This window comes from Corvus moneduloides, chromosome 1, assembly GCF_009650955.1.
Source record: "Corvus moneduloides isolate bCorMon1 chromosome 1, bCorMon1.pri, whole genome shotgun sequence".
NCBI classification, from domain to species: domain Eukaryota; kingdom Metazoa; phylum Chordata; class Aves; order Passeriformes; family Corvidae; genus Corvus; species Corvus moneduloides.
This window is the reverse complement of record NC_045476.1, coordinates 121,878,252-121,897,135: the sequence shown is the minus strand read 5'-3', so window position 1 is coordinate 121,897,135 and position 18,884 is coordinate 121,878,252. Positions and strand designations below refer to the sequence as shown.

At 39.7% G+C, this 18,884-nt stretch overlaps 1 protein-coding gene across 6 annotated transcripts in view; it reads left to right on the top strand.

The window, feature by feature from the left end:
- Positions 1–8,804, top strand: part of ST18 (ST18 C2H2C-type zinc finger transcription factor) — a 169,028-nt gene extending 160,224 nt beyond the window's left edge. For all 6 annotated transcript variants that reach the window (XM_032125093.1, XM_032125109.1, XM_032125117.1 and 3 more), the window contains 4 exons: positions 1,495–1,583; positions 3,047–3,150; positions 5,315–5,458; positions 6,256–8,804. In XM_032125093.1, the coding sequence (XP_031980984.1) occupies positions 1,495–1,583; positions 3,047–3,150; positions 5,315–5,458; positions 6,256–6,396 (478 nt within the window). In that variant the 3' untranslated portion in view covers positions 6,397–8,804. The remainder of the gene's footprint in view (positions 1–1,494; positions 1,584–3,046; positions 3,151–5,314; positions 5,459–6,255) is intronic.
- The last annotated feature ends 10,080 nt before the right edge of the window (positions 8,805–18,884 follow it).

Genomic DNA, 18,884 nt, shown 5'->3' with positions numbered 1-18,884 from the left:
TTGAATCAAAAATAATCAAATAATCTGATTACAGTATCTGAATTAATATCTGGCAAGTTTGGTTTTCTGTCTTTAACAGTAATTAAGTCTGCATTCTCTATCTCCTTTGCTTTCTTCCTAATACACTGAACCGGCTTCTTCAATACAAGAATGTCCAAGGTGATTTGAATGAATTCGTCAGAGTCCAGTGTTATCCTAATTTTATTCCCTATATCCCATCTAAAAGTCTTTATATTAGGACACTACCCTTAAATTGTGGCTAATTAAGCAAGTAGCATAAACTGTATTTTAGCTGCTTGCAATTCGTAGTACAGATGATTCCTGTCCTACATAAGACTGGGTCACTCTCAAGATCACATTAGGTAAAATGTGGTAGCAAATATAGCTTGGTTTGGTATCCTTTCCTAAGACATTTGAAGCCCAACAGGTAACTCATGGCTTTCAAACAACCTCCCAGTTAGCAATCTGCTCTGGGCAGAGGTAAAAAGCAGAAATTTAGATCTGAAGAACTAGCATCTTCCCCTGTATAACATTTAGCTAAGCTAACAAAAAAAGCTTGGGTTTTGTTGGGGTTTTTTTTGTTGTTTTGGTTTTTTTTTTTCTATGTGGAAAGTCCATGTCTGTTAGGATTCTCTTTTTTTTTTTAAATTTTTACACACACACACACACACACACACACACACACAAACACACACACACATCATTCATTTTCCTGTGGAACAAAATTTTCCCTCACTCCTTGGCTACACCTAAATACAAATCCTTCTGCCAGTTCTTCAGCATATGGGTATTTCTTCTTTGTTATTTATAAAGATAGTATTAAGACAGTGCAATTCCTCTTAGCCCTTTAGTGGGCTATAAAAATTGCCTCAGGTAATTACCAGCTGATGAAATTGTAAGCTTTGAAATAGCAAAATGTAATTTAATGTGAACAGTGGTTAAAAAGCAAACTGACTATATAATAGAACCATTCAAAAAAGCTATTACAGCCTATAGGGTATATCCAGAGTTATTATTGTATTGATGATCATTATGTATCAACAAAGTGATACAATAATTGTGCACTGTGGACATCATCCCATTAATTAATTTTTTTTAGGATGGCAAACTTGCCATTTTAAACTACCATGCTCCCCTCTCCTTTGGAGCACAATCCCTTGATAAAAACAGTTTATAAATGTTTGAACTTTAAGAGTTCTGTAAATGCTTCTTCGTGTAACTTAACAGCAGCTGCCACTGCAATTTTGATTATTTTGAAATATGCTTAAGAGTTGTTTACTCACAGACTGAGATTTCTGTGCCAATTTTCAAGCTGGAATATACAGCTAAATGGCTCTTTATGAGTTATGTCGTTCCCCGAAGCCATGCTATAATGGAGATACTGATGTGACCTTAGGTACAGAGGTTTGTCCAAGTGCATGATAATATTGCCTGAAAAGATTGTTGCCATTTTCAAGTGGGTGCTAATGTTTTTTTTTTTCCTATCCTTTTCAGCCTGTCTGGTTGTCCTCTGAATGCGCAAACCATAAAAAAGGGCAAAATTTCAGAAGAATTAATGACTATCAAGCTTAAAGCAAGTGGCGGTAAGGAGATCTGTAAAAGATGATGACATTTATTCAGATAGAAGGGCCCTAGCTCCCATTTATGCTTGTGCCCCTTCATGCCATTCTGGCATTAATTCTCACTACTTTCAGTTGTCTCTAGCAAAAAAAATCTTGAATAACAAAAATATTTGCATGAGAGATTATAAAATTATTCTTATTTACATCTTGATAACTCAGCATTGAGGGTATGCTCTTGTCCCAGAGTATTATTTTTTTTATTTGGATATGCTTTCAATATTGTTGTTATTAACAAACTATTAGTTCCAGATCAGGAGGACTTAGCTATCTGACGAATAAGGTAAGGAGGGATAAATATTGTGGGCAGAAATTGACTCATCTCCCTAACTTGAATCCTACACGGTTTAGTATCTTTGCAGTGCTTGTGTAGTTTTGCTAACCTAAGTGCAAAGCAATAATTACCAAAGAGTTGCAGGGGGGAAATGTGTAGGAGTCTCCCTTCTTATACAATGTGCTTTAGCAAGTTGGGCACTGAGCCTGGATTCAGGAAATTTAGTCTTTAGCCTCCAACTGCTGAGCAAAACGGTTGTGTTACTGCTTACAGATTTCCCAGGCTGGCTCCCCAGTAGACTCAGTTCTAGGCTTTAAAGCAGTAACAACAACAGTGGCCCAAATCTGCAGGCAGAGTTGGGCTCAGAGTGACGCTAAGCAGAAACAGGCACACATATTGCCAGCAGCTGCTGCAGCTCAGTGTTTTTCAGGACAAGGCTTTCATGAAAGAACTGAAGCTTTTTTCCTTTGCTGTCTAACTTGTTGGAATGTAAAACACTAAAACACTAGATTCCTTTTTTTTTTTCCTTCCCTGTAATACTTGTTAGCTTTCTGACAATTTCCCCTTTCCTGTTATTTAAATTTCACTATTTATCAGATATAACTAAGGCTGTGATTATTGAAATTATTCTGCACAGGAGTTTGCCCCCACAGAAATTCTTGCAAGATCAGAAACAGGTACAGATTGACTTACTAGAGTTAGCAATTTTACTAGTGAAGACGTTGCCCTGGGGTGTTCACTGAAAAAGAAGGGTTGCTGTTACATTTCTTTTGAAACCAAACCAAACCAAAAATCCCCCAATCCTAAACACTGTAAATATCCCCTCATGTTTTATGATAAACTTTCCTCTTTCTGGGCAATTTTTCCTTTCTGTACCCTCCAGCTTGTAGTTGCATGTTGCAATGAAAAAAAAGAAATTGTGAAAAAATGAGGACTAAGATAGCCCCATCTATGTTACAGATCATGTAGATGTTTAACAAGTAGGAAACAATTTTGACAGTAAAAGCAAACTAAAAGACAATTTAAGGATCAATCATTTGATGAAAAGCTTATTTTCCTATGGTTAGGTAACAGGTAACACAGCTTATTACTCAAACATCCATTTGCATGTGGACATTTTAAACCTGATATTGTTATTTTCAACTATTTACAGGTATTGAGAGTGATGAAGAAATAAGACACTTGGATGAGGAAATAAAAGAACTGAATGAATCCAATCTTAAAATTGAAGCTGATATGATGAAACTTCAAACTCAGGTATGCCATAAATGTGAAACCTTTTCTTATGTTTAAGCATGATGAATAAATTAAAAGCTATGTAAATGCTATGTTTAAAAATTGCTAGTCTCCTGTGCACTTGTTTTTCCAGCTCTTGTTTGTGTTTTCTGTAAATAAGCAGCAGGTATTGTCTTAAAGATCTGAATGACAGATTCAGGGCAGTTTGGAGTCAATCTTGGCAAGCAGAAAAAATCATACTCACCAAACAAAACATGCATTTTCCTTTGCTGACCAAACATTTGTTTACCAAACCATGCAGATCATACGACCTGAGTTTTTAGGGATGATAATTCCTCTTACTAATGCACTCCAAGTCTTAATGAGAGTTGACTCTGTTATGTGTACCTAAGAAAACCTTCCTAGTTTAGCTCACCCGCTGTCAGTTATTGAAATAGTTCGAATTTTGCCTCCAGGCAACACCTGGTAAAGAATGTATACCTTTTGCTAATTTGTGTAGCAGAGGATTTTGACAGGAGTTATGGAAAAGAGCCATTCTCTGTCAGTATTTTGTATACTGGAGAATGAAGTTGGCTTTAAGATGCTGCTAGTGGTTCTATGGAGCGAGCTATATGGCTTCATCCCTACAGAAACTCCCATATGCACCTGGAAGTTAACCTGGGCAGACTGGGTAACAGCAAGGGCAGAAGCTTACTCAGAATTTTCAGGATAAGAGTGAAAGGAAAAAGTTCCTAAATGAGATCTGTGAACTGAATATAAATCTAAACCGATCCAAACCAAACTGAGTGTAACCATACCCCCCTGTATTTGTACCACATTGGAATGAGCAGCGCTGACTCACGCTGTTTTTGCAATAACCACTGCGTGTATGGTCTAAACAAGGTAGAAGTCTGTGCCACCTGTGCTGGATCTAAACAATCTGTGAGGATATCCAGCCCAAACTGCACTGCAGGGGGGCTCTGCTCAGTGTCTCAGGACACTTGGTTCTCTCTGGTGATCGCTGTGCTATTTGCATGGAGATTGCCCAATTCATGCAGTCAGATTTTTTCTCCCCAGACTTTCTCCCTGGTGAAGGCACTTTGACCAGCAAAGCCCGAACTGAACTACAGCAGAAGATGTGAATCTCCTACCTCCTTTAAATCTACCCCCGCCAGGCGTTAGACTGCTACAAACATCCTCCAGAGGAGGGGTTGTAGTGGATGGCAGGCTGGTTTCTCACACTGGGGGAGTTTTGCTGTGTGGAAGGAAGTAAAGTGGCCACAGCAGGAGGCAATTAAGTAGTGCAAAAAGGTGCATACTAATAAGGACAGGGTGGGCATGGCAATGGTGGATACGACTGCACCGATCCACGCCTTGTGGAGCTGTAGCAGGGCACAGGGATGGCAGCCCTTGGCTCTGCCTCGCCGAGCTGGCTGCTCCCGGGACAAGGAGCGGGGCAGGAGGAAACCAGACTCTGCCGTTGCTGGTTTTGTTTTTTCAGCACTGCTTTTGACATCTAAGCTTTCAGAGCTCAGTATATCCCAGAGCTCTCACTCTAAAAAGATACCGTTTTTTTCTACTTGGCTGCTTTTTCCCACTCTTTCCAAAATCCTCCTTTCCATTCTGTTGGTCAGAGATCATCTTTGTGATGTGTGCTCATCCTCTCAGTTTCCTTTCCACTCTATTTTCCCTTATTGTTTCCAGCGCCAGGCCTGTTGCTAATCCCAGCCAGCCCAGAGCTCACCCAGGAGCAGGGCAGGAAAGTAGCACAGCAGCTAATACCCGTGCCCTCGCTATTGTGGCCGAGCAGCAGGGATGCTGTAAGAGCAGGACAGCAAAGTAAACATCAACCTCCTTTCTCCTTCCCTCCGCCAGCCCTGAGGCCACACTCTCCACCCCAGCTCCACACCGACCTTCCTCTCCAGGCTCAATTCCCTCCTCCCACCCTGGGGCACTCTCCAGTTCCTTGCTGTCACAAGGTTTCCTCATGAACCAGCAGCAAAGTCCATTGTTTCAGAGCAAATACAATCTCTTCTTTGCTCTGAATGTTCTGTGGAGAAGTTATGTCTCTCCTAAAAAAAGCATAGCTGAGTTTCAGATTATCATGGCCTCTCCTAATCACCCAGCTGATATTTTGGGTTCAAACTGCAGTAACGATGTTGCCAAGGGTTTGTCTGTCTGTGTTTGTACCTGCCTGTGTTTTTAGATCACATCTATGGAGAGCAACTTGAAAACAATAGAAGAAGAGAACAAACTCATAGAGCAGAACAACGAGAGCCTCTTGAAGGAGTTAGCTGGCTTAAGCCAAGCCCTTATCTCCAGTCTCGCTGACATTCAGCTTCCACAGATGGTAAGACCACAGCCAGCAACTTCACACCTTCTTTTGAGTTGCCAGCGCTTGAAGCAGATGAGCAGGCTCAGGGACCAGCAGGAACACTGGAGCTGCATTAGCAGAGAGCACTTTTAGGCTGATTTACTTTGCAGAGATGCAGGATCATGACATCTGTGTGGTGGTAGGTGCAGTTCCTCCCAGGACTGAGCCAGCCCTGGTATCTCTGCCCTGTACCACACTGTGCAAGGCAGGCTTTTCCCTCGTCCCTCCCTATCTGAACACCCACACTGTACAAAGAGTGAAAACTTCACACTGATGAGAATCCTTATTTAGTCAGCTCCCAGATCAAAACTTTAACCTGTTTCATACAGATGATTCTTCTGGAGCCAACCAAGCTCTATCTTCTCAAAAATTTCACATCTTACCGTCAAACACAGGCCAAATCCAGAGGTACTTGTGTTTCCAAGCCCCTTTCCAAACATCAAGAGTGCCGCTGGAAGATTAAGTAAGGACAGTTAGGGGGAATGTCAGTCACAATCCCAGAGCCAAATCGACCATAAAACAGAAAAAAAAAAAAAGTTATACTAATCATAATATCTCCAACTCCTTTTCCTGCTTGGAGAGAGTGTGGATTTCCCAGGACATGCAACTCTTGTAATTTCCATAACCTCTCCATTAATTTGGATGGCTGCCCTGTTTATGACTTCTCCCTAGTTGCCATATTGCCCCTTTGACATGCTTTGGGGTTGGGTGTTTGGGTTTTTTCAGCCTTAATTTTACCTCCTACAATTATAATCTGTTTTGTCTCCATTTAGGGGCCAATCAGTGAGCAGAATTTCGAAGCATATGTAAATACACTCACAGACATGTACAGCAATCTGGAACGGGACTATTCCCCCGAATGCAAAGCTCTGCTGGAAAGTATCAAACAGGCAGTGAAGGGCATCCATGTGTAGGATGTGAAAGCTGCTGGGCAACAGAAATTACTTAACAGCAGTAAACTCCAGATGGATCTGTTAGGAGTTCATGTACTGCTAAGGGGTGTAGGTTGCCATGCTGCATTTACAATTGCAACATTGCACTAATTTTTTCCCAGCTGACATGAAAAAAAAAAGAATAAAACCACAACAGACTATTTGTATTAACAGCAATGCACTCTGTTAGTATATTGCATTTATTTCAGTAAAATTTTTTTTTCTTCTTTTGCACTCAGTTTTTGTAAAGTGAATGTAAAAAGTGTGTGCGACTATTTTTTATATTTTTTATTTATTTCTAATCAAAGAGTTGTTTTTTTTATCTTTTAACAGCATTTTTGCGGCCTGCCATATTTTTACAAATGTGTTTATTAATTTATTTTCCAATGGGATTTTAAATAGACTGAAAGCTATACTGTAAATTAAATAACTTGCTGGGTTTGTACAGGAAGAAAAAAAAAAAACCTATGAAAGTAACAAATGACTGAACCGTGGTTCTAGTTTTATTTTCCTCACATCCTGCTTTTTTATAATGGCTTTGTATCAGAAATGGGTTTGCAGTAACATGAGATGTGAAGATGCATGGAATGAGAAGATAAATGGTGCCCACTAGTGGGGAACTTGGGCTCTTAAAAGCACAGTATGCTGGAAAACAGTGTGTTAAAGAATATGTTAGCAATAATGAAATATAGCAATCAGCAAAGCACTTGACTTGGCTGTGTGATTTAGCCTATGAGAATGATTATTTAAAATGTTTCAAGAGAACTTCATATTTATTTTACCACTGCAGTTTTTGTTCAGAGTTAGCTCATGGAGGGAAACGACAATTATCTTTAAACAAGAAGGGTAACTAGGTAGGTACTGGTACTCTTTTAGTATGAGACGTTGAGGTTTTAAGCAAGTGACCAGTATTGCAATGGATTTGGATTTAAAAAAACGCAAACACATCCCAAGCTGAAGGCTTTGTACATAATGAGTCGAACACATCTCCCCTGAAATGGCATTTAATACTGGTTTGAAGGAAATGGCAGCTGAGAAGGCAGCGGTCTGGAGGGCAACAACACCGCTCTGGCACCACGGTGGTCGCTTGTCCCTTTGAATGACCGGTAGCAACACCGTGACTGGTTTCTCCCATCCTTCTTCACTAAGACTAGGCTGATACTGAATTTGTCACCAGTCTTCTGGTAGGGTACCAAGTGCTACAGAGCAGACAGACAGGCGGAGGTGTGGACAGATGGGCACTTGCACAGAGGTGCGGGCATGCGCCTCGGTATCCGGTTAGCCTGGGTGTGGAACTTCTGACTCCGTCAGAAACTAGCGGTTGCTATAACAGAGGCAATGTCTATTTCAGGGATTGTAAGTAATTAAGCATTGTTTCAGAAGTTTTTTTTATATTTATTTTTTTTAAGAAAAAGGTATAAACAACCAGCTGAACTGCCTTTTTTGTATGCACACACACCTCATGTGCATATGTGCCTCAGTGTAAATGTATACATGGATCTAGTGTGTGTTTAATTTTTCCGTGCTATAATGAAAGTGTTTATTTTTATTAGCCGCATTTATATTTAGATTGAATATGATGGCATTCACAGGCTTGACATATACAATTATATTATTACTGTTCCTGCACAAAAGTACTATTCAGAAGTGATTCAACTCTCATGCACTGTGGTCACTGTTCTGCATTAGGTGGGGCTTGCTTTTTGTTGGGGGGTTGATTCAACTCTCCAATCTTAGTTTAGACAGGGGAAAATGTGTGTTCTTAGGAGCTGTGTTTATTTTTAAATTGATTTTTCAAAAGCTACCATATGTGCTGTCTAATATAAATAGGAGAACACCAAACAAAAATTTGCTATTAAAGTTATGTTCTTGCTAAAAACACAAAAAGCAAACATTTGTTATACTTGTTAAATGCATACAAAATGAGTTCACACATTACAAAGACTAAAATTTAATTTACTAAATATTTTAACAAATTTGTCATATATTTTATTTAAGTAAAAAAAAATCTCTTACTGACCTATCTATTTATTATTATGATTTACTATGGCTTCAGGTTAATTTATCTGTGTTTGGTTGTTTGCTCAGGATGTTCTGTGAAGTATGTTTGTATTTATTTGCCTCCCTTGTACTTGATGTGTTTTGTAATGTGCACTGTTTTTTTTTCTTTCTGTTTTTCTTCTTTTTTTTTGTGTTTAAATGCATTGATGAGCTATACTGTAAATTAGACCTTTTGTAAAGAGCAATGATGTATGCATTTTTTAATTTGGAGTAGTTTGTATACTGTTTCTTCATACAATTAATATTTCTTACATCAAAACAACAAAACTGTGTTCTGTGCTGTACATTTGGTGTATGGTAGGAAATAAAATTGATAATGAAATATTGCAGCAAGTTTGTTGGGTTTTTTAGCCTCTAGCTGCCGACTTATATTATACTTTCTTAACTGCACCTGGCATTATACGATGTGTCAGATGTTTCTCTTGCTTTGTGTACAAAATGTGTCATCCTCATAAGTAGATTTCTGATATAAATAATTTAATTAGTGTTTTACTTTGTCAATTTGAAATAAGGAGGAGAAAAATAGAACAGCTTAAGAGGTCCTTTTCACTTCTGAAGAGAAAAAAAAATCAAGATGATAATCGCTGCATTATTTAATGCATTCTTTTCTTGGCAGTAGACTTCATTTATACTGATAAAGTACAGGAGTTGTGCTGTCCTTTAACAGCTGCTAAACGATGTTTAAACATAAAAGCCATTGTAAAGTTTCCAGCAATTCGGAACTGCCCACTGTTCCAGTGCAATTTTCTGCTGAGAATTGCAGTGCTTAGATATTGCAGAAATAAAAATCTTCTGGTTTTAGAAAGACAATATTTCCATCTAATGGACGTTCTTTTTTCACTGTTCATTGTAGCAAAAACAGGACAGTTTTATTTAGGATGCATGCTAATGGCTTCAGGAACATTCCTTGTCTCAGATTCCAACTTTCCCCAGATAGAGAATAATTTTCATTTGGAAAATAAGGCAAATTTAAATACCATAAAGTAGCTGATAGTTATTTATTTGACTAGACATATTTAGATAAACCAGAATGGACTGAAAAATAAAAATATGACATGTCCTGCATTTAGCTAGAAGAGAATTTCAAAATTTGCATCACATAAATCCAGGATGCTCACAAATCTTGCCAGGTTTGAAGCTGTAGAGTCAGCAAAGGGCTGGAATGAAGACAGGCCTGTCCTGGGAAGCTCTGCTCCACTGGGGTTCAGAGTTTTATTTGTTCTAAGACACTTATCCAAGGACAGCATGAACTGGTTCTTTTGATTAAGCCAATTATTAGTTATTTACGTAATATGACTTAATGAATATAAAATAATATTTTTAAGGGTTCTTAAAATTTACTATTTAACTCCCACAGTGGATCTTCATATCATGAGACACTAGTGGGACAGTCTCTTCTCACACATCACAGATGAAGCAGAAACAGGTTAGCAATGTGCCTTAATGCTAAACAGATAAAGACTGAGGCCAACATTTTCATTTTGTCTGGATGCCTAAATTCAAATCACAAATTTAGAGGGCCTTATTGTCAGACAGACAGCTCTTCACGTGTCATTTTTAAAGTTCTGTACCTAATATGATTATCTACTGTTTATAAGATTGGGGAAAGGCAGTCATGTGAGGATGTTAGGCTCTACATACACCTGAGAAAACTATGCTCTATTGTCAAATGCTTCCAGCAATCTGAGACAAGGATTTGTGTTTTTTCTGTGAGCAGAAAAACACTTTTCCTAGTGGTTTTGGATGGGAGTATGATATCCACAGTTCAGTGATTAAATTGTTATTATTATCTGAGACTATCTACATTCATCTTTAAACAACTTGATCTGATAATGTTTCAGCATTGAAATTATGGCCCTTTTCCATTAAAAAAAAAAAAAGAATAAACACTTAAGCTTTATTCATTATTAAACTAATATAAGCTGGGGGGGTCAGGGATAACCCAAAACAAGAACACCCATTGTGCTTGAACAACCTTTCAAATGATTTTCATCTTCTGAAGTTTCCCTTTTTAACAATTGTTCTGTAACTATGCCTGTAGAAGGGGGGAAAGTACTTATTTCAGTAAAAATATGTAAATTCAAATTATTGAATTAACTTGAAAGGAATTGAAGCTTTAAATACCAAAGAGAAGGAAGGGGAGCAAGAACAGTCAACATCTGTTGTCCTGACAGCTCAGGAAGCCTATCCTCTCTCTTAACTAACCATGATGAAGATTTTTGAGTCTATGATGTAGAAAATAGATTCTGTAGAAAACAGATTCTGTTTTCTACTGCAATTTTATCTATATTTACCAATTAAGCATCTCTTCTGCTGACTTAGTGTATATATATCTAATTATGTCATGGCTTTTCTACTCAATGCCTCTTCGTCCTACTTACACTGTAATAAGTCACAGGATTCCTTGATGGTAATTTGTTATCATGCAGTGACACAGAGTTATGACACAAGTCCTCTCCTTGGTTTCCTCCTGTGTTCCTTCAGTGCTTCAGAATGTATTCCTTCAGAATACATTCTACCTGTCTTGGCAATTCTGCTGTGCTTAAGGTTTTTTTATGATTTATGCAGCTGTGTAACTTGGATGCTGCCAGGAGATCTGCACCAGACAAAGTCCTTTGTTCAACTTGCTCAGGATACTGTGGGATGATAGAGCTCCATTTAGCCTTTGTGTAATGTAGGACAGTGACCTAGTTTCAGTACCTTTCAATATCTCATTCTGGCTTGGTTTTCTTCTGTTTCTTTTGCTCTAGTAAGTCTTAGACAGCCAAGCTTACACATAATTGCATCAGGGATTAGTCTGGTTTCCTGTCTGACTTCATGGTACAAATTGCTTCAACTGCATTTCATTCTTAACGAATGTTCCCAGGGACATTGTCTAAGTAAATCTCAGGACTTTTCAGTTATGTGATAGTAATTACTATTTAGGTTACTGCTGTCTGCTCCTGAAACTGTTACTGCACAAGGTTTTTTCCAAAAAGCTTTTGGTGCCCAGCACCAGATTTTGATGCCCAGCTTCACATCCTTGGAGGAACCTCATTTTTAGAAGCTAAATGCACAGCTGTTTTTGCCAAGCAGGGCCTTTTCCAAATTCCCTTCTCTGGCCAATCCAAATTACCAGCTACTCAGTTTTCATATTAATTCATAGCATTGAGATATATATATATAATATACCTTGTCAATACTTGTTTGCACAAACAATACAGCATAAAATTTCAGGTGGGTACTTGTAGCCATCCCAGGTACTGAAGAAAACATCTTTTTTGTTTCCCCAAGCCTGATTCTAAACCTTACCAAACTCCTCGTTTACTGTTTGTGCACATCTTTTTTATTTTTTTTTACTTTTTAAAAATTTTTTCTTCTGACAGAAAATTTTAAAAAAAGAAGAAAAAACAAAGGAATGAATCTCATTCTTTATTTAACTATCTGTCCAAACATTTTCCTGAAGCTGGGGCTAGGATTGAAGCTATCTGACTAGCAATATTCCTTAATTACAGTAACATGTAGCATCTTACGTGCACCCTCTGCTTACTTCTAAAACAATAAACAAAATCTGGATTAGGACCCAGATTCTATACTGATTTCAAAATTATTGGGATGAAATTGTTCTTCAGGATGAGCTTAGCTCCTTTGGGAGGGAAGTGCCTAGAACTGGAAGTTGGTTTGTTCAATTCCAATGTATTGTCAAAAAGGTCCTAGGGAAGGAATGAAGGCTTTAAAAAGCTCATAAAAACTTACCAGAAAAACGTGTGTAAATTGAATTCCTTCAGTGGAATTGCAGTGCCATCTCCACAGACTGAAGAGCTGAGCTCTTTGCACAAACACGTGGCAGAGGTACTGCACACGGAGCACCAGTGCTGAAAACTGGAAGAGGATGTCTTGTGTTTTCCAGCTGGCAGGAGACAAAATGGCACTTCGGAAACCCCAGATTTAGGCCCTACTCAGGCTTATAGATAAACTTGAGCAAGACACTTGATTCTAGCTCTGTTTCCACACCTGGGAAATGAAAACCACTCCAAAGTGTGTTGGGAATGAGCAATGCCAGTCTTACACAGGGATATGAGGTACAGGCATGCATGTACAGTAAGGGAGAAAGAGCCAGAGCAGAAGTGCAAGGGCATATAGCCCCCTCTCCCTTTTTTTTTCTTTCTAAGACATTATTACAGTCTTATTGCCCTGTAATAACTGCCTCTATTACAGTTTTATTGCCCTGCTTCTTACATTGTTTCTCTTGAAGATATCTTTCAGCTAGTGCTGCTGGCCAGTCTCAAACTAAATTTTCAAAATGCAGAAGCTAAATTTCAAAACAATAGAAGCAAAGGCTGTAAAAGCAGAAGTATTTTTATTGAGATAATGGAGCTCCTACAGATTTTGTGAAAAATCAGCTGATTGCTATGAGAGCAAAATTATGACTCATGAGAAGAGGGAAGAGGAGGGAGGTTCAGCTGTTACAGATTCTGTTTGGCAAGGGCCAGCTCCAAATCAGCATGACATACAACTCAGAGTAGCAGCAAGAGTTAGTGCAAGGCTGGCCAGAGAACTAAACCCGTGTGCTTGGTGCAGCGTCAAAGGCTGTAAACAGTACAAGTCTGTTGTGTGAGTGTAAATATTTGAGCAAGAATGAAGGTAGACCAGCAGTGCCTATAGGCCTGTATTCATAGTGACACCTACAGGGCTGGAGCATAGGGCAGAAAACCACAGGAGTCCCTTGGGTGCCATACTACATCAGCTCCACCTAGTGCAAAACAGGCCTGTTTTCCAAATGTGGGTCTTTACCCATTTTGTCACACTAAATACCCTCTCCAGCTTGCTATAGAATCATCAGGAGTAGTGTTACTAACCCTCCTTCCTGGGGAAGCACATGCTGCCTCTGAGTTCTACATCTCAACGAATGAAGGTATTACCCAGCATCAGTGGGGTAGGCTAAGCATTACTGGGGAAAATCCCAGTGGTGCAAAACTCCCGTGGCCAGCACATCTGCTTTCGCAGGCTGAGGTTTGGTGGGGGTGGCTGATGGTGGGGAGGAACCAAGGTGCTGGCTGTGTGCCTTTTCTCCTCTGCCTGGCAGCACCTTTCCACGTACTGCCAATCCCAACCAGGTAGCGGCTGTCCAGCAGCGTTTCCTCCCTTTTCCCCCCTCCACATCCAGGCCAGGCTGGAGGCAATCCTTGCTGGCTTTTTTTTTTTCTGCAAGAGGCTTAAATCTCCTTTCACCATCTTGGGAGAACAGCGTGACTGCAGCCATGGCTGGCTGGCCCGGCTGCCACTGCTCATGATGCCCTTTTTATTGCCAGATTAGAGGACATTGTGATGCGCATGAAGCCTCCCAGATAAGGCGCTGTACAAGTTCCAGCAGGTTCCAAACACAACAGCGCGGCTTTCACATCCAGCCCACAGGATCAGAGTTTATTTCCCCAATGCAGACAGCTTTGCACTGCCTTCCTGTTAATTAAAGTAGTGATTACAATACTGCACTGTTTACATGCAAGATTTTGCATGGTCTTGGCCATTCACGTGCAAATGAACTTTTAAGCCTTTCTGTGCCCTAAAATCTGCTGATGTCAGTCTTCCAATTCTAGCTCCATGTTGTAGGACATGTGGCTTTCTATAGCTTAGCTTTGATGCCCCCAAGTCATATTATCTCAATTCTGAGCTTCATTATGATAAATCTTTCACTGGTTTTAAATCAAAAACTTTAATTGTACCGTACTTATTCAGCTTAGGTTTTGGCTCCTGAAGGCAGCAGTTTTAATTGCATCATTTGTATAGTGGCCCAATATGGTTTGGTGTGAAAAGTGCATTATCACGTTTAATTTTGCATTATTTCCCCCATATGTTTTAGTTACACTAAAACTTCAGATGGGAAGTGATGAGGCTTTCCCACTGTTCCTCTCATTCTTTCCTCAGTGTTTTTTAATGAGCTAAGACCACACTATTTTCTTTTGTTCTCAACAGTTGAGGTTTTAGGGAGCTGTTTATTTGTAGGGTAATTCTTGTATTTATGTAGAGCAAGGCATTAGACATTTTTATCCTCTACTTATTAACAAGCCAGATGGTACCGGCTGCTACCCACACAATTCCAATTATCAGATGGCAAACTGAAATATACGTGGGGCAAATGAGAAGATGTATATTAAAGAAGCATCATGTAGAATTGGCTTCTCAGAGATGTTGATTCACAAAGGGGTACTAGCAATTAGGGTATGACAGCCTGCTGCTGAGTGTACAGCATTGGCCTGGGGGCACAAGCATTCAGCCTCCAAAATTTTAATACTGTCTCTCTTTCCCCTATGGTATGAATACATATCTTTGAAATCCGATTCAGGTCTTTCATTATTTAGACCTCTTGTCCACTTCAGAGTGGTATGTAATATCAAAGCCAGTCAGGAACTTAAGATATCCCAGAAAGATGCAGAAGAACTGAAAATCAGCATGAAGTCTGTTCATCGCATCTCCTAATACACTCTCTTGTACCCCTTGGCATGTACCTCAGTAACACAGGAGTAGCTCTAACACTGAATCTAGGATCCAACCAAGTATTGCTATTCCAGGTCTCAAATTTACCTAGAAGTTACAATTTACACATGGATTTTTGCTTAAGAGCAACTCTTAACTTCAGGTTTAAATATAAGGCGGTCTGATCATGCTAACTATAGTTGGCTTCATGGTCTTTTAAAACAACTTTTAAAAACCAGAACCTAGACCCAGCCCTTACGTAGGGATTCACATCATTAACACGGACTGATAATAAAGAATGAGTGTTTTAGTGGGAGGTTTTGTATTGCTTGGTTGTGTTGTGTTGGAGAGGTTTTTTTTGGTTTGGTTTTTTTTTTTTTCTGTCCAGAAAACAGAATCTCTATAGGAAAAGTTTTGGGGTAAAAACGGTGCTCTTATGCCTCCTTTATTTGGACATAGAAATAACACACACGAGTTGGCTGGGAAGATGGTGAATTACATGGGAAACTTTTAGTGTGACAATTTTATTCCTTTTCTCCACTAGCTCAAGCTGAAAGTGCTAAGCCAAATCAAACTGTGAAGAAATTGATGTCCTCAGGTCAGATGAGCTAAAGAAAAAAGTTATTTAAGCTAAAGGAATAGCTTTATAAAGTTCTTCAGTTTTTATATGGGCTACTAGCAGATTGATCATCTAGATGACTGGATTTTGCAGAAGTTGTAGTGTGAAGCATTTCAGATCATTTCTAGTTTCTGTTTATAGTATTCAATCAAGAGAACACCTCTTTCAACAGCTGCTCTCACAATGCAAGGGGAAAGGTACTCTCCTTGCAGCTGTTCCTGGCTCTAACACTTATAACCTATAGGTCTTGGCCAAGCGTCTTAACAGAATGAGTTTGAAAAGCAAATCTGCATGGTTTAACACCATTTACACTTCAAACAGCTGACCACATACAAATGGAACCTGCAAATTCTCACTCCTATTCATGGAGGAGTGAAAGAAGCGCACAGGCATTTGTCCACCATTTGGTTACACCAGTGTATGAATCTGCAACTGTGAAGAAGCTGCTGATGCTTCTTTCTCACCTTCCGTCTGTGAAACTGGGGGCCTAATAACATTCCTTTCATCTAGTTGTTAGCAGTAGACTTGAGCAAGACCTCCAGTGGTCTCTGGAATGCTCTCAATGAGATCCTAAGTGTAAATCAATGGTGCAGCTATTCACACAGTCTTGGGGAGTTCAGACAGAGTTTTGTACCTGTCTTAATAGGTACAAAAAGTCCTAAACCAAACTCAAAGCATTGCCTAGTACTTGTTCATTCCAGTAAAAGAAACTGATTGCCTTCCTTATGTTACAGACATTACTCAAAAGGGCTAGGCAAAGCAGAGAGATTCAAAACAAGCATCTCCTTGTAGATCCAAGGTGCAATTGCCAGTCTCTCCTGGTCTATGCAACTGTCACTTTTTGTTTCGGTGCCCTAAAATCCACCAGGCCAAAGTTTAATTAGATTTCTCAAAATAAGAAAGCCAACACCAGATCAGGTGCCGGGAGATCATTGACATCCTAATTATTGTCAGGTCTGGAGTGCAAAGAAGTGATTCAATAGCTGAACATCTGTGTACTTGCTCACATAGAGTTGCTGTTTCACCCACAAGCAGCTGTGGAGTAGACAGGCAAAATTCTCTACATGGTGATAATTACAGTGTGCATTACAAAGGAGGCATAGACATAAGAGCATGCAATCAGATTGGGTTTTTTAACTTTGGAACAGAGAAACACTGCTAGATCCAAGGCTAATATACATAAAATAGGTTTCTCATCCAAAAGAGAGGAACATTTAGTTAGATCTGAATGAGGAATTAGGAAATTCACTTACTAAACAGGAAACTTTCTCTTAGTTTTGTTTTTGTAGAAGCAGTGGTTAAGAAATAAACCAAGCACACAAACTTTTCCAGAGACTGAAATACAATTGATTGTCCATGGATCTGCAATTTTCTTTAATATGTTTTTATTGCTTGCTACACGTGCCTGCCTGCTCTGTCCTAAGTGGTGTTAGCTATTATATTATCATTACTGACCACCACAGTAGTGGCGACAGCTGAGTACCCTTATCAGAGCTCATGATCTCTTCATCTCCTACCTTATGTTCTTTCAGCCCCTCAGGCACATCTTTAGATGAACATTACTGCATACCATTAAAAAAAAAAAAAATCAGTGAAATCTTTTTCTCAAGGCAATCTTTCAAGGTAATCAACTATATGCTGCTGAAACCCTACAAAGTCGAGCTTAAGTGAAACAAAATGGAATTTCATTAATGCATGATCCTTGTGTGCAAGACTGCCTTTTCCCTGCATTCTGGATCTAGAAGCTCAACTTTCTTTTTCATTGCTAGGAGCTGAAAGCCATTCAAGCGTGGAACAGTGCCTTCCTTGGGTTAATTCTGACACTTTGAATTCACTGTTTCAAGGTTCACATGGGGGTATGAGTGTGCTAGTGCGATGTTTTGGGGATCACTATCTACACAGCCAGAGAGAACAGTCTCACCTCAGGTAAACAGAGCATCCTGGATGGTGGCAGGAGTGAATACATCAAAAAACGTATGGATTATGCCAAAGTGCAAGAAAATTAAATGATGTCAGGAGTCCAACACTTACTGCAAAATGGCTGCATTTTATTATCACAGGGGTTTCTGGTGTGATAATGACTGCTCAGCAAATTCCTTTTCTAAGCAGTAGTTTAGTCCGTGTGTTTACATTACATTTATGTAGAAGAGAAATAGAAATCAAGTTTCTACTCTTTTTTTCTTTTTACAAAAGCAAGTCTTGGTTTTGCACCTGAAATATTCAGGAACAGTATTTTGTTTGTCATCTGAATAGGTTCCAAAATGTCACAATTTTTTCTCTAAGGGAAGATATTAGGCACGGCAAGACTTGTGACAGAAAGAACAAGATAAGTCACTCTATAAAAGCAAACCAGCTGTCAAGGTTTTGGCTGTTCCCTTAATAGGTAGCTGTGGAAAAGCATTGTTTGGATAGAATAACTGCAAATCTGGGATTGTAGCACTAAGCAGGGTGCACAGGAGGAAAATAAGGAAATGGAAGATTTAATTTAAGGTGGAAGATTTAATTTAAGGTAAAAAATTTAATTTAATGAAAAACCCATTGGAAAGGAAGAGAGATGAGGAGCGGTAATGGGAGCCCCTCTCCTGCCTGCAGTCAGGGCCAGGCAGAAGACAAAGGCTGGGCACTGGTGAAGCAGAATGTGTCTCTGCTGAGACTAAATATAATATTCTGACACACCTGGAACAAAGGTGTGTGTGGTCAATGAGTGCCTATCAATGGCTCTGGGTACTTAGAGCACAGGGTATCCAGCACTGACAATTTTGGACCAGGGAAAGCCAATGGGGTGGGTGCAGGCAGCCTCTGGCTACGGGGAGAGGCCCTCTGGGTTTGCTGGCACAGGAACAGACCTGCAGTGCCCAGTCTGGGCAACCCCCTCGCTTAATGGCTGCAGAGAAGTGTTGGTCCATCGTTGCCTGTGCCCCTGAGTGGTACTCAACACTCTTGTGTCAGCAGTGTCCGGGGGGCTTGTAACAATTTATACTAGCTGGAGTACATCCCCTTGTATTTTGTATCCCACAACAGAGAACAAAAATTCAGCAAGATGCTTAAACGTGTTTGTGTGAGTCGAACACAGTTGTTCTGCTGACCTTAATGGTGCTATTCACGTGCTTAGAGCAAGGCCTGTGCTCAAGTACACTGCTGAATCAGCTCTTGTGTGTGTACTGAAATATAACAGTGATTTCTGCAATCAAGGCCAGTGCCAAGCTCTGGTACACCCCTGCCTAGAGTCAAGATATTAGACCAATGCTGCTGTGTGTAGTAGCTGGCATTGCAGCTCCTCTTCCCAGGGCTGCTGAAGATGAGCAGGAAGCATCCACACAAATTGGCTCATGCTGCT